The sequence below is a fragment of the Oryzias latipes genome, chromosome 2, assembly GCF_002234675.1.
Source record: "Oryzias latipes chromosome 2, ASM223467v1".
Taxonomy (NCBI): Eukaryota; Metazoa; Chordata; class Actinopteri; order Beloniformes; family Adrianichthyidae; genus Oryzias; species Oryzias latipes.
Window position 1 is genome coordinate 2,003,574 of NC_019860.2, and position 15,602 is coordinate 2,019,175.

The 15,602-nt window shown below is 39.5% G+C and overlaps 1 protein-coding gene across 2 annotated transcripts in view; it reads left to right on the forward strand.

Moving 5' to 3' along the window:
- Positions 1–15,602, forward strand: part of LOC101170570 (inactive dipeptidyl peptidase 10) — an 80,319-nt gene that overhangs the window by 44,395 nt on the left and 20,322 nt on the right. For both annotated transcript variants that reach the window (XM_023963965.1, XM_023963967.1), the window contains exons 4-14: positions 1,209–1,303; positions 3,585–3,659; positions 6,545–6,597; positions 6,697–6,778; positions 8,048–8,168; positions 9,636–9,790; positions 12,184–12,281; positions 12,358–12,481; positions 12,651–12,689; positions 14,568–14,675; positions 15,078–15,169. In XM_023963965.1, the coding sequence (XP_023819733.1) occupies positions 1,209–1,303; positions 3,585–3,659; positions 6,545–6,597; positions 6,697–6,778; positions 8,048–8,168; positions 9,636–9,790; positions 12,184–12,281; positions 12,358–12,481; positions 12,651–12,689; positions 14,568–14,675; positions 15,078–15,169 (1,042 nt within the window). The remainder of the gene's footprint in view (positions 1–1,208; positions 1,304–3,584; positions 3,660–6,544; positions 6,598–6,696; positions 6,779–8,047; positions 8,169–9,635; positions 9,791–12,183; positions 12,282–12,357; positions 12,482–12,650; positions 12,690–14,567; positions 14,676–15,077; positions 15,170–15,602) is intronic.

The following is a 15,602-nucleotide window of genomic DNA, read 5'->3' on the forward strand; positions in this document are numbered from 1 at the left end:
AAAACAATGGTTTCACCACAGCCTTCTGTGGTCATTAGAGATTCAAGGGACCAGTGGACATAACAAAGTGCAATTAACGGTAAATCTGGCACAGTTTTAAGATTTATATGATTGTGAATTTAATTGCACCCACATGAAGACGGGATGATTCTACTGTCCATCTACATTTAATTAACATCAGTGCCAAGGAGAACAAGGATAATCTTTTGAGTGTCATAAGGGGCGAATCCGAGGTGCAGTTCACATGCTGATAAAGTTGAGCCTCGTTTCCAGTCCAGTTCGGTCTGGTGTTTTCATAGACTGACCAATTTAGCTGAACCCGTTGGTTGTGTGCCCATAGAAAAATGGCACAGACCGGACACGATGATTGGCGGAAGGTAATTACGACAAAATAAAGCACCAAACCAGAAAAAGCGCATTCCGCTTTGTTGCCCTCAATCTTCTCTCAAACAGGATTAAATGTCTGGTATATACGAAGTACCAGATGTCAAGCGGGAAAAAAATGACCTGCTAGATGACCTCCGTTGTTAATATTTTAGCTTTTGCTGTATTTTCACTATTATGATGCAAAGCTACACAATCGGTCTACATCCTGTATGCACCATGACGGTCCAACCATTCTAAATCGGACAGAACTTTACCACTTAGTGCAAACGAGGCTTTGGCACCAATAATGGCTTTGTTTCAGGTCGACTACTTTGTGCTTTAACTGGATCTGTTGGAACATCTAACAGGTTTAGCATAATAGTTCAAATTCAGTTTCAGTTTAAAGGGTAAAGGTAATACTGGCAATTGTATTTTTGAAACCTGTAGAAAATATCTTTTTGACTTTGTCTTGAGGTGGACCTCTTTATGGACTACTGGTTATGGTTCATAAGTATCCAGGGGACGCATCTGGATTCAAAGTCAAGTTTCTTGAAATGTTTCAAGAAGGAGGACATTAACCTTTGAATATTTTAGCCCTAGTGTTGATGTTCATTAACGTTCTAACCCTGTTTTTGCAATCAACGCAATTCCAATGGATTCTGATACAAACAATGTAGCTTCAGTATCTTTTACAATTATGTTAACTGCATAAACAATAGAAGAGTTACGGTGGTTTGAAGAATGTGTTGTTTTTCCGTCACCGCCAACGGTTCCGGTAATAAAGGGTTAAGTATTTATGAACTGCTGCAGTAACTTTATTCACTTGTTTCTTCTGTTTTCAGAGTCCGAGGTGGTGTACAGGAACAGAGATGGTCATGTGGTCAAGTTTAATTTCAAACTGAATGAGACGGAGCTCATTCTGAGCAACAAAACATTTGTAAGTGCTCCCATTTCTCTTCTTAGCTCTGTTAGCCTACCTCAGATGGTTCTGTGTTTTAATATAGGTTATTTTACTTTTTCAAAGTATGAACATTATGGATCAACTTTTGGAGTTTACATGTAGATTAGTGCTTCACAAACCATTCTTTCCAAAACTTAAATTTTCTACTGCATGGGTGCTAAAATTGCAACAAACTTGCAAATAAAAAAGGAAACATGTTGGCTGCCAGCAAACCAGAAATGCTAACACCTCTTAAAGATCACTTTTTTTTATCTGCAGACTTTTAGTTCTAACTTAAAATGCAAGCAGAACAGTGTTGACAAAGTCATTTGGAGCGCTCTTAAATAATGATCATATCCTATATATGGGAATTCATATAAAGTGTATGGTTGGATGTTATTGTGAATATGTTAACACTGCTAACATGTAGTGGTTTCAGATTGTTGTTGTTTTTTTCTGTCGCAAACAAGGTTGGGAGCTATAGGTAAATATGCTAATGTGTAGCAGTGTCAGATTTTTATTTTTAATGTTGGCTAACAAGTCTGCAATTTAGTATAATTACAGTTGTTGCAGCGGCATCAGTCTGTTATTTTTACGTAGTACTAACTGGGTTGGAGGTTAGCATAGTCTCAGTAACGTTTGTTTAAGCTGTATCACTCTTCTTTTTTTTATGTGTTGCAAACTAGAGTGACAGTTATAGTTTATGTAAATACGCTAACACAGCTAAAATTTAGCAATGGCGTAACAGTTATTTTGGTGTGGCTAACAAGGTTGGGAGTTTGTGTGGTGTCAATTATGTTTACTGAAGCAGTGTTGGTCTGTTTTTTTTACGTGTTGCAAACTAGATTTAGAGTCAGTTATTGTGAGTTTGCTAATTCGGCTAATATGTGTCAATGTCAGATTTTTTTTATTTTTTTTTGGTAATGCTAACCAGGTTGGGAGTTAGCATAGTTGCACTAATATCTGTTTTAGCTGTATTTGTCTGTTTTTTGTTTTTTTTGAGCAACGTTAAGAGTTACAGGCTAATGTGGCTAACATAGCTAACATGTAACGTGTTACAAACAAGTTCTAGCGTTACTGTGAACCCCGGTAATAAAGTCGGACTGACTGATGGATAAAAGTGCAAAAGCACAAAGATTTGTAAGAAAATGTACCCTCGATATGCTAATAATGCTGCGCGTCATTAGCTTTAACTCATTTAGCTAGCACGTACGTGATGGATTATGGTTAACAGAGCACAGAAGGGAAGTTCCTTACTATAACGAGGTTTGCCAATTATGTTACAAAAAATAAGAGTGAGTGAAATTAAATTCACTCAAAGTTGGTGTAGTTTTGTGGTTTAGTAGTGAAAATTCAAATTAAAGGTTTATAAAAGTGAAACTAAATCTCCCAGCTTTAAATATTCTACCTTTTTTAATCCATTGAATATGATATTCTGCATCCGTATCGGCTCTGTCATTAAATCTACCCCCAAAAAAAGAGATTTTTACAGCGTAGGGATGTTAAATTTACCCCTTTCCAGAATTGCATCAGTATAATCCTGTTGCCGCTCCATAATCCATTTGTTCCTAGACAAATCGGCACACCCGTGTGGTCGTCATCGCTCCCACACTACCGACCGTTTTGTCGGGACACATGTTTCCTTGAATCTGGTGAAATGCTTTGCATAAGGGGATTTGATGAGGATTAGGTAAGCTTGTTAAACCAAGCAAGCAAGAAAAGAAAAAGTAAAAGTGGCTTGTAGTTAGTCACCCATTTGGAGGGCCTCTTTGAACACAGCTACAAACAAAACGTTTGTTTTCTTTTTCTAACTAGCAGATCCTGGAGAGCATCATCAAGCTCAAACATTAATAGAACATTTTAAAAAATGTAATTACATCTGCTTTTTTCCACTGACCTCAATGTCAGGTCTAAACCAGAAAGTTACAAAATTTGGTAACAGATGAAAACCAGTGATGACAAACAAGCAAACTCAATATATTTTCCAACCACTGATTGTGCTTCATGCTTTTTATCGACATTCTTTATATAATATATGTCTGGAATAATCTGCATAATAAACCCTTAACTCAATGTTTCTTTTTGTGTCGCTTTAACAATAAACTCAACCCAATATTGTTAGCTAAAGGCCATCGCTAAGCTAATTTTACATCAAACCAGTCAGATGATGCTAACTGAAATCACTGTATTGAATTGAATCAATCGTTTAGAAGCCTATTTGTCCTGTTTTGTCTCTGTTTTTATAATTTTAGAAATAATCTCTCCTTGCTTTTTGCAGGTGGACTTTAAAGTGGCAAAGTACTCGCTGTCTGCAGACCTGAAGTACGCCCTCTTTGCCTACAATGTGAAACCGGTGAGTTCAAATCATCAAATGAAGGTCCATTTTTGGAAAAAAATTTAATTACTTTATATTTTAAAACCAATTCATCTTCAATTAAAAATCCTATCAGTCTTTTTGGGTCGGGTTGTGTCTCAAACTTGGAGTTGGGAACGTTTTACATTCATTCCATACTGCGCTCCAACACGTAATTTCAGCTTCTTTTTTTTTCGTCTCCACCAAGTAACAAAACTGGAATTGGCTTGAAAAAGATTAACGTTGATGCATCGGATAATTTCCAGTCGGAGGCGGAAGCGAGCTTGCCCAAAGCTGATAAAAAAACCATGAATACTTGGATTAATGGACTGAACACCAACACATTTCTCACCTTCACCCAACGAGCGCAGAGTTACTATTTTTCCTGTCGTGTGTGTTTGTGATCGGATCGTTTCTTTCGGCATTTTGTGTACGCTAACTATAGCCGTCAGTGGAGGTTTTTCATTGATTTTAACAGTTGTTTACAAATTCGGATCCATGCAGAGGAGTGGAGGAAATTGTGTGTGGACAGCAGAACACTCCAAAGATTTTTAAATTAAAAGCATCTCTAGTTTCAAGGATCTGCTTGGAATTAAATAAAAAATTGAAAAGCACAAAAATCATACCCGAGTTATGGTGGTCCATTCATCAAACCGGCGTCCTTAGAACTTCCAAGACCTTCCGGTGGGACAAGTCAGAAACATCTGTCAATGTACTTTAAAAGAAGCCAGAGGAGGTGCCTAAATCACTTTAACAGTCTCCTTTCAAGTCAATACTGCTTCAATAAAAATCACCTGATTTAAGCCAAGAGTTCACAACCAAAGATTGAACCTTAAAGACCCACTATGATGAAAATACAGTGTTTTTGTGGCACTTTTAACATGTTCTTGTGGCATTTTTCAGTTAATGGAGGACATATATAAAGAAAATTAAGCGTAAATCTGCATTTCTGAAGATTTCTTTTTTCAAATTGTTGTGAATCAGAAGCAGACACAAAAATGCCGTTAGAAGAACATGGTATTTGTGACGTTAAAATATGCTGGGCGGGCCACAAGCTCCCTGCTCTGCTCCATTCTGATGGATCCACTTGTAGATGACTGGATCCATGTACGTCATGGATCTGGATATTTTTTTTCCGTACAGCAGATGTCATGTTTGGTGTATGAGGAGATGTAAGCTAGTCGGACAGCAAAGAAAGCTTTTACAGCAGGTCAGAAGATGGTCTGAGTGGCTCTTTAAGTATGGCCGGTTTCTTTGCATAGGATACACCTTTTTTTTTTTTTTTTTGCTAAGTACCACCAATATAACCCAATCTCCACATCAGTTCTTGTTAAAGTTAAGCCGATGAACACCCCGCTTGAAAAAGAGATTGTTTTCCTGTAGGACGACCTCATCTAATGTTAAGGGATCAAGTCAAAAGGTACAGATACAGCGATTCTGGCGGGGCCAACTATGGACTGGTGCAATAATGCTGGCCCTAGAAATTTTCTTGAAGTCCCTGCGAAAAACCAGTGTATTGGTGAATATAGACCACAATGCATTGCGTTTAAACAATTTTTGGCAAGAAAATGTTATTTAAATGTATTTTTTAATGACCCATCAACGTTTTTCTCTTCAGAACACAGTGGATTCATAAATAGTCGTCACTAAACGCTTATATCAGTGAGATTTACACTTTGTGAAATCGAAGTCATCATATTCGCCATTAGAAAAAAGTGTTGTGAGCTTAGTGTCCGAATTACTTTTAAAATCCAGGGCACTACATAGTCCCACACTATATTGTTTTTTAGTAGTTAGCGGTTAAGGTGGCAATTTGGACACAGATAATATTTTTTTGTGGTTACACTGCATATTGGTGCATGCTACAACACCTGAATGAAGCATTACTGCCACCAAGTGGTTGGAGGCTGCATTCAGGTCCCGCAGCCCACTGATTCAGAATAGATTTTGTTTTTTTACGGCCGACCAGTTGGCGCTCACGGCCCGTGATTGGGCCATGGCCCCATGGTCAAGAATAACTGCCTTATGGTAGAATCCCAGAATAGCTGTGTGGCACAGGTTCTTGAGCGCGCTTTTAGCATACGGTGTCCGCAAGGGTCTGTTATCCGATACTAGCGTATGTACCTACAGTTGGAAGAGGGGTGGTGCGAAATGTCAATCAAAGCTTTTTATATTGAGATATACCAAAAACTTGGTGTCGTAGAATTTTGTCCGGCTACAAACCACAGTTAATCATTTCTCCTCTGTGATCAATTTTCAAACAGTTAGCACTTTTTTGTTATGAAAAGATTGCTACCTATACGTCACTACCAAATCCTGAATCCCTGTTTGGTCAGAGTTCAGATGGTTGGACTTTCAATGATCGCTGAATTGTGTCGCATTTTGTACGTAGAGCACGATTAATTACTTAAAACCTTTTGTAGCAACGTGAGTGTTTTGAACACAGAAGCACGAAATGAGCTTACATACGCATTTACTTTGACATTTTTTCATTAGAAGCAGTCGCTTGAACGTTGAATCCGCTGTATCCCTCCATCTTAAACGTTTAGGTCTGAGTCTTAATACAGCGGTCCCTCCCTTTGTCACAGATCAGCTGTCCCGATTTAACTGTTTGCCAATGTTTTAAGTGCAATTTTCCATGCTTTTTCTCGTTCTTTTTACAGGACCTGTGTCCTGATTTGCTGTCTCCCCCATTCAGAATGCGTTTTGCTTTTTCAAATCTACATAAACCCTCGATCGCGATCAGATCTTTGTTTTTTCGTTCATATCGGTACTCATTTAAATGTGTACTTTAGGTTATTTTTGGAACCTAACGCTCATGATGAACAAGCAAACACTGCATTGAGATCTGGATGAGTGTTTGAAGTCTTGAGCTCTCGTTGCAGGTGTACAGACACTCGTACACAGCGTCGTACAGCGTGTACAACATCTACACAAGGTAAGCCCGTTTGATATGCTGCCCACTCCCATTGGCGTTGGTGGCGTCTCAAAAAATAAAAACAGATGGCTTTCGGTTGTTTGTTTGTTTGTTTACCAGGGAAGTATGGGAGCTCAACCCTCCAGAGGTAAAGAACGCGATGCTTCAACATGCATCCTGGGGCAAACAAGGACACCAGCTGGTAAGGCTGATCCAGGCTCATTTTCTTTGTCTCACTTTGATTGTTTCCATGAGTCCATGTCGCTCCGTAGGGATCTGCTGCCAGGATGTGGCTGCTTCTAATATACTCGCTTTGAGTCTGTGCTGTTTTCTCAGTTTACTTTTTCAGAATGTCATTCAAGTGAGAATTACTCTAAGAATGTTCAAGAAAATCCTCTGAATGCAAAATGTAAGCTTTTATTCTCTCAGAAAAACGCAAAAAAAAAAAAACTCCCAAGAACCTCAATAGTCAAATACTGACACTAATAAAATCGAAACCAATCAAACTTTATTTATATAACACTTTTCCTATAAAAACATCACACAAAGTGCTTTTCATTATGATAAAACAAAATAAATAATATAGAAAGCTTGTAAATGCTTAAAAAGGAGGGGGCCTAGCATGGACCTTGTAGAACTCCAAATGTAATGTTTCAAACGTTTATCTATAGTTACCTCACACCTAATACAACCTATCTTTAGATCTAAGATGGTCAGATTGTAAAGGAATAAATAGCTTGACCTTTTTTTATAAATATTAAAACAATAAAGATTTTTTTTCAATGCAGTATTGAATGTTTTTAGACCATATAAAGAGAATTTTGGATGAATAGTGATGCACATCATAATAAAAAAAACAAAGCGTTTAATGGTTTTGACCAAGAAGTTTTAGCAGCTCAATAAAAGCATGAAACAGTCGGTAGTTTCATAGGTCCGTCATGGTGATTTTAGGAAAGCAGCCGTTAAGCGCTTTAATGGGTTATGTAAATTATAGACAATGTTCAGCCAATCATTAAATAGGGTAAAACCTTATTGGGTCATAGAAAATGTCCAGTTCTGCTCCAGTGAAGATGCGGGTTGAGCCTTGTTTGGATGTTCTGCCACAGCCGAGTCACATAATCCTGCACTGAGCAGATTGAGTTGGCAGAAAGTCAGAGACGAGGATGGCTTTCAAAGTTTAGCATTACCTCCTGAAATGTGGAGGGAATCCACAGGTAAAAGTCTCCAGCATAGGCTGACACTTCTATTTTTTGAAGTTGAAAGGGTCTCAGGGTGGACGAAAGCTACAGGTTTGGGGATAAGCAACCACAGTGTAAACCAACTGTAAAGCACAGTGGTGGAGGTATGTTTATTTGATAGGAGGGAACTAGAATCAGCAAGAAACCCCTCTGTTAACTGCTATCCACTTCATCTCTTCCTTTTCATGACAAAGTTTGTGGGTGTCCATTCAGACCTTCTGTTTTCCTGTCAGATCTACATCTTTGAGAACAACATATATTACCAGTCGGATGTGCGGAGCAATTCCCTTAGAATCACCTCTTCTGGGATGGAAGAAGTCATTTTCAATGGTCTGGCTGACTGGTTGTATGAAGGTGGGTTTGAACACTGATGTCAATTCTTCTCTTTGAGAGTTCTAAAAATACATAACCCCGTTTGTAGACAAAGTTCTATTAAATTTCCTTTTACAATCATCGTCATGTGTGATATTGTTAAAATCCAAGTAGCCAGAAGGAATTAGTTTTTATTTTATTGTATTTACTTAACCTTTATTTTACCTGGAGGTCTCATTGAGACAAGATCTTTTTCAGGGGAGACCTGGGCCGAAAAGCATCGGTTAGTTAGCAAGTATCAATATAAGAATGACTGTAATGGTTTACACTTGTGAACAAAGTAATCCACATTTCTAATTGATGTCTATAACAATGCCAGGTTGAGTCAATACTGGTTAGCTAGACAAGATAAGGTATACCTCATATACCACAATAGTTGCCCCAGTATAAATAAAAAAAAAATGCTTCAGATTCTCTGACGTTGAGAAGAGACCAGCTATTATTCTCTTCGCAGATAAAAGGGTGATGGTAAAGGGGGCTCCTTTGGCAGTAAAGTAAGGTATATGCGGCGGCAGGGCACAAGGACGTTTTCATTATCATAAACTGTCTGACGTGCAACAATTCAACCCCTTCTGTCCTCGTCAAAAATTCAACAGGTCATTAAAGGCCATGACGGCCGTGGAAGGGTTAAAGGTCATGTCAGACAGCTGCTACGTACTTCTGCGCATTTTCCACGTATGAATTGTTGATCTTTCGTGATACATGCGTGATATACGTCATTCCTAAGTGTTTCGCCATTCGTCAATGTGCACAGATGTCCGTAGAGGGTTTTGGCCGACGGGTTTTTATGTGAATTCGGTTTTGAGCTGTTCAAAATATGTGGTCGGTTGAGAATTACGTAGTATGCGGGCATTTTACGCACTTTATACGCAATTATTACGCAAGTCTTGCGCAATTGTACGTAATTTTTGCTAGATGCATTTGCCAATGTGTGTCTTTCTACGACTGTTCCACGTTTGTCTAACTGACTTTTCATCCACAAACCACCGATGCATAACTTTTATGTCGCATCTACGCCGCACATCTCACGTTCAAATTCCAAAATTGACGCACGAATCGCTAATGAACATTTCACGTAACTTGTGTAACTAAAATTTCACAATTTCTCTCACTTTTTCCACCTAAATATTGACGGATGACCAATTTTCAAACGTACGTAGCAGCTGTGGGACACGGCCTTTAATGATGGCTACTTTTCGGATAGTTTTCGTAAAGAGTATCAGACTCCATCAACAAGAAATTCGTTGAATTGATTTTTGATTTTGACCGGGAACCTGGACAAATTTGTCAAGTAGGGAAAATGTTTTTGAAAAAAATTACAACAGAGATGAAAAGCAAGTTGCATCAAACTGTCACTAATGCCTTACAGCACGGATGAGTCCCAGAAAAAAATACAAATTAAACGGGGATGGACTGAAAATAACCTACAGGTCTTTCCTGTCCCGTCAGAGGAGATCCTGAACTCCCACCTGGCTCACTGGTGGTCACCGGATAGCGAACGTCTGGCCTTCCTCACCATCAATGACTCTTTGGTGCCTAAAATGGGCATCCCGCAGTTCACCGGCAGCACCTACCCTCGAGGCCTGCAGTACCCGTACCCCATGGTGAGGATATCTTTATTGACATTTATGTTTCTGAAACCTTTCGTGTTGTTGGACAATGACTTTCATGCTTATGTACTATAGCTGATTTAATAAATGTACAGAACATAAGTGAACCAAAAAATTAATTTAAGACAAGAAGTAGCTGCATTTCCAGAAGAAAATGCAGGGTTGAATGCTACATTGCCGAATAAAAATTTAACTGAAAGTGTAATAATGAGCAACAAAAAATTAATAAATGATCAAAGTTGACCATAAATAAAGTGAAAACAGCACAATAACAAAAAAGATTTTCTATGTGAAAAATGCCAGCGCCAGGTATCAAACCAGCGAGCTTCTGTACCACAGAAAGAATCAAAGGTTTTCAAAGATTCCCCATATATTTCAATGGAGGCAAAAATCCTGGAATATCTTGCAAAGTTTGAGGATTTGAAGGACCAAAATTCATAGCTGGAAAAATCTGAAAGAGCTGAACATTTTAGTAGTTAAATGGTTTAAATAGCTGAAAAATTGTAGAAGTTAAATTAAGACATCTGTTTTTTTGGGGGTTTTTTTAGCCTCCAGTTACCCCTAACTTTTAAGGGTAAATTTTATCTTCAACCCAACTGTCAAAGTGGAAGCTAAAAAAAATCCTAAGCAAACTTTAGCCTAAAATTGGTATTTTTAAAAGTGAATCCACCATTTGAACAACTTTATTAGCAGCATCCTGGGAACATTATACAGCTGGTTGCTGAATATTCTACATTATTATTATGTTCTGTGTAATCGTCTGTTTATTTTTTCTTTTAAAGTGCAGATTTATTTCATTGTATGGTCGAACGCTCTTCTTTTGTTTCATCTCTGACACTTTTCCGCGAAAAACTTTCAAATTACGTTTGGCTAGCTCGGGAGTTTCAATTTAGCGGTCGGGCTTGACGCTTTAAGAAAGCGGATGGATTTTCGACACGTGAACGAGCAACTTTACGCAATGGGAATGAGTCGGAGGTAATCCAGAGAATCCAACAGTCTTTCAAAATAAAACTTCAGAATCAGATTATAAATAGAATTGAAAAATGTAGGTAGGTTTTTTTTTTTTTTTACCGGTACCGGTCTGCAGCTCAGAAGTTGAGGACCACTGCCCTAACAAATCACCAGTTGAATTTTGAATGGTAAAAAACCAAAAGTGACATCTAGAAACCACTATCTATTTCACCACTATCGACCCAACAACGATCTAAAAATGGCTCTAAGCACCTGTCGGTCCAGCCACCTGCCAAATCAAAAGAAAAACTACACACAACTGTTGTGAGATTTAGTACAAACTAAACAGGTTAATTGATAAAATAAAACTCACTCCACCCTTTTCACCATAGTTAAATGAAGTAAAATGTAGTAAACAAAAATTTATTTCTGCTGGCAAGTCCAACTTAATTAATGAATATTACAGTGAACATTTTAGGTTTCTAGCAAGGTCGTCTAATTGTAAACAAAAGCTCAGTGTGGAAATGGTGGAGTATCTCAATTTATGAAATATATAGACGCTACACTACCTTATTGCCATTGTCCAGTATATGTAAAGAGTGACAACGTATTGAAAAGGGCAGTAAGCAATGAGACATGGCTTAGCAGATGCAGTAAAATAACAATAAAATACTTAATTTTGGTCTGATTTAATTTTTTTTAAATTAAAAATAATTTAAAAAGCCCCAGGTTGTGGTATTGTTTTAGAACAAGGAGCTTTACTGTAAATAAATACATCATTATATAGGAAACACAATGTAGTTGATCCCACCCAGCCTCTATACGTCCTAAAATGTCACGGTGCGGGGGTGGCTTGAGAGCCGGTTGGACCCAGTAGCAGAGGCGGAGGCACGAGGATCAGGGACTAGGGGTTTTAATAAACAAAAACCAAACACAAAGCACTGCAGAGCAGGATTTCTGAACAAACAAAACTTACTTGACGAGGCGAGGAACATGAAACATGGAACGTGGCAAGAGCCAGCATGACATGAAACACCATGACAAGACTAATGGACCAGCACAGGAGGAAGGCAGAGACAAGACTTAAATACAGACAGGGCAGACAAGACACAGGTGAAAACGATCAGGGCAGATGGGGACCAAAGGAAGTAAAACTCAAGAAACCAGACAAAACAGAAAACCCTTTCAAAATAAAACAGGAAACAGAAACAAGACAGAACAAGGACGTTGTTGGATGTTTTCTAGATCTATTAGCAATATGACGTCCAACTTTGCTTGTGCAACTCGCAGCACAACGACTCTAATCTACATAACTCATTGGGCTCAATTTTCAAGGATGAAATATGAATCAAATGTATTGATTAGGTAATTGTACTGGTTGATGGTTCCCCCAAACTAATGGTGTTTACCATAAATCTGTGATCTTGACCCTTTAGGCCGGTCAGACGAATCCGGCGGTCAAACTGTCCGTGGTCAACCTGTTTGGTGCGACTCACACTCTGGAGCTGCAGCCTCCAGATCATCTCAGACATCGGTAACGGACCACGCTGCGGCTTATTGCAGCGCCAACCGAACCAAGAGACTTAAATCCCCTGATGCCTTTTTTGCAGGGACTTCTACATCACCATGGTGAAATGGATCAGTGACACTCACCTGGCCGTACGGTGGCTCAACCGGGCCCAGAACTCCTCACTGCTGACAGTGTGCGACACCACTGTAGGAGCCTGTCTGCAGGTGCCGATTGAAACTTCAAATAACCCCATTTTTGTTAGATAGAAGCTGCCTCAAGGACGGTTTGAAGTATCTTTTTTTATCAAGATGTTCTATTTGTAATTTGGTTTCATTTTAGTCTTCACAAAGGTCTAGCAGAAGTTGAACTTTCACATCATGTTCTCTTCCTTAGAGACACGAAGAGTCTTCAGAGACGTGGTTATCCAGACAGGTGAGTGTGTTGGTTATGCATGGCATGTTATTTTTGAGCCCACAAGAGTCTGTGAGCCAAAAATGTAAAGTACTTAAAGCATCAAATCGTATATTTAAAAAAGGAACGTTGGAAAACATTGAAAGGATGAACATTTATAGGTTCCTCTTAGGTCATTTTTGCTCAAAGTTGTGGAAAATGTTTCCTTCAAATCAATTCAGATCGTCATTTCATCATATTTTATAGAATACTAATAATATTTTGTTAGTGTGGGTACATTAGTTTGTTTGTGACATTGGTATTTGTTCAAAAGGTAATGTGTAGGTGTTGTTCCCTCAAGGGGTCGACACAGCGAATCAGCTATCGCATACTCCCACATGTGGTTTGCCAGAGTTTTACGCTGGATGCCCTTCCTGGCTGGGGACCGGTACAGAGAGACCCAGACTTTGGCACCCATGTTGCTTCATAGTTAGGCAGTAGCTCAAAGGGTCTTGCCCAAGGACCACCATCGGATGAGGCTCATTGCACCCCCTGGGAATTGAACCCTAGTGTATTAATGCAAAGTATTTTTTTATTTATAGTAGAATTTGTTGGACGATGTAGCAGAATGTCTGTGAGCATTGTTTCTTGTGTGAAGAGTCATTCTGTATGAGTATAGCATGGTTTCTGTGAAAGTGCTGTTGTACTTGTGGAATATAAATTCACAGGAAGATTAGTGTTTTGACAAATGTTTATTGGGGGGTGCAGTAAGGTCAAAGTACTGCAAGAGTATACAAATATTGTGCTAGAGCAAGGGTGTCGAACTCAACACAAGTACTGGGTGGATATAGGATGTCTGTGGGTTAAAAACCTGTAAGGGACACGGAGGTGACCTGTACGAAATATCAAGGTCTTAGACGACTCTGTGAACTCATAGAGCGAAAATGTTTTTATATATGGGCATGCTGCAAAAGCACTTATACAGCAAGTACAAGTACAACTGAAGTATGTGGGATGCAGAGGCGTCGCACATTTTTTGGGCCATAAGGCTTTACAAATGACAAGAATGTTGCTTAAGGACATAGTACGAAAGCATCTCTTGTATGTCATAAATACATACAACTTACACTAGCCTTATGAATACTTAGCAATACATGTACGACAATCGTACGTTCCACTTTAATTGAGCCTCAAGCGATCTGCCAGACACAACGCTGCAACCCTGCACAGGCCTGTACAACCCAAGAACCTGCAGTACCACAAAAGGTCGACCTCGCGTACGGGTACATGCGACTACACCTCGTCTTTTTGTCCGTGCCGATGTTGGAGTGAAAGTATGACAAAAGCAGTGTTTGTAAGGGAGAAACATTTGTTCCAGAGTACGTTGGAGTATTTCTGTTTGTTTGACGCTGGAATGTCATCACACAAGTTTATTGGACGTCTGGGCAAATGTGTACTAGTGTTTTAGTCTGACAGAACCAGTGTTGATGAAACAGAAGAGATTATGTTTGAATGTCTGCATGAGTATATTGAGGTCTGTATCAGAGTACAGCTATGTTGGTTTTTGTAAACATGTAGAAGTGATGGTACAAATGTTTTGAGTGGGACAAAAGCAGTGTCTATGAAAGGGTGACCATAGCAACATGTGTGCCGAAGAACAGTCCTATCAGTACCGTAGTACATTCCTAGTATTTGTTAGAGTACTTTAGTTGATAGTGTTGCCGATTTGCATCACGATCATCATCATAAAAGCTAACTATGTGATCCTTGAAAATATCGTACGCTGAGTATTTTTCCTGGAGGAAGCTGAAGCTACTGCGAGTCTTGTGGTAGCCGTGGTAGTGCTCCTCTTCCTCTGCAGCAGAAAAGCGTTCATGCATGCACCGTTTTCTCCCATGAGCCCTTTCTTTCCGCCCGCAGACACAGGAGCCCCTGTTCTCCACCGACAGGAGCAGGTTCTTCCTCGCGCTGCCCGTCAGACAGGGAGGTCAAGGAGATTTCCACCACATCACCATGTTCACCAAGCAGGTGAGTGGAAACAGACTCTTCGGCTCCTCTCCTCATCCTCAGCACGCCTCCGCCTCCGGCTGCTGTATTATCGCAGCAGAAAATATCCATGTAATAAGTCTTCCAGCCAGGGAAGGATTTATTTCTCAGAGGGTAGCGAGGTGATTTTATGATTGCGGGCGGAGATCTTTATCCCTTCTAGGACATTCTTATTACCTGCTGCTTTTCTAAGGAAAAACCCATCAGTCTGCCTGGAATTCAAACAAAATCTTCCTGTTTTTCTTGTCTTTTTAGCCAGTTTACTTGACACTGTGCTAGCATATTTTCTACTTTTTTGTTTAGTTAAAATTCCACACACACGCTATCCGTAGAAGGCGTAGAAAGCTCGGAATTTGCCGTTCTCTGAAGCTCTCTTTCTTTTAGTTCAACAGCAAACAGGATGAAGTTCGACACCTGACGTCGGGACACTGGGAGGTGACCAGAATCCTAGCGTATGACGAGAACAACAACGTCGTGTAAGCGGGAAAAAAAAACATTATTTTTTAGTGCTAACTATATTTACAGTGCAAAGATTGACTCTCTCTAAGAATTGGAGTGAGCGAGAGAGTGAGACGTTGCTCCAACCAAATGAAGTCAATTCAGTCGCCATTTTCTGGCGATACGGACACCGCGATATTAGAGCCAGATGTCGTCGGTAAACCGGGATCGGTCCAAGTCGGTCTTAAGTCAATGTTTCTATGGCAACCAGTCTGGCCAATCAAGAGTGAGCTTGTTGTAGTATACAGCCCTGCACAAAATCTGTCAATCAAACGTGTTGGCACCACCTACTTTTGTGAAGGCATCTGATTGGCCAGTTAATATCTTGAAAGACGTGCACTAATAGGATAAGCAAGAACATGTAAAAAAAAAATTATAGTCGCGGCTTGCGTTGTATAGCCTATAGCCGCT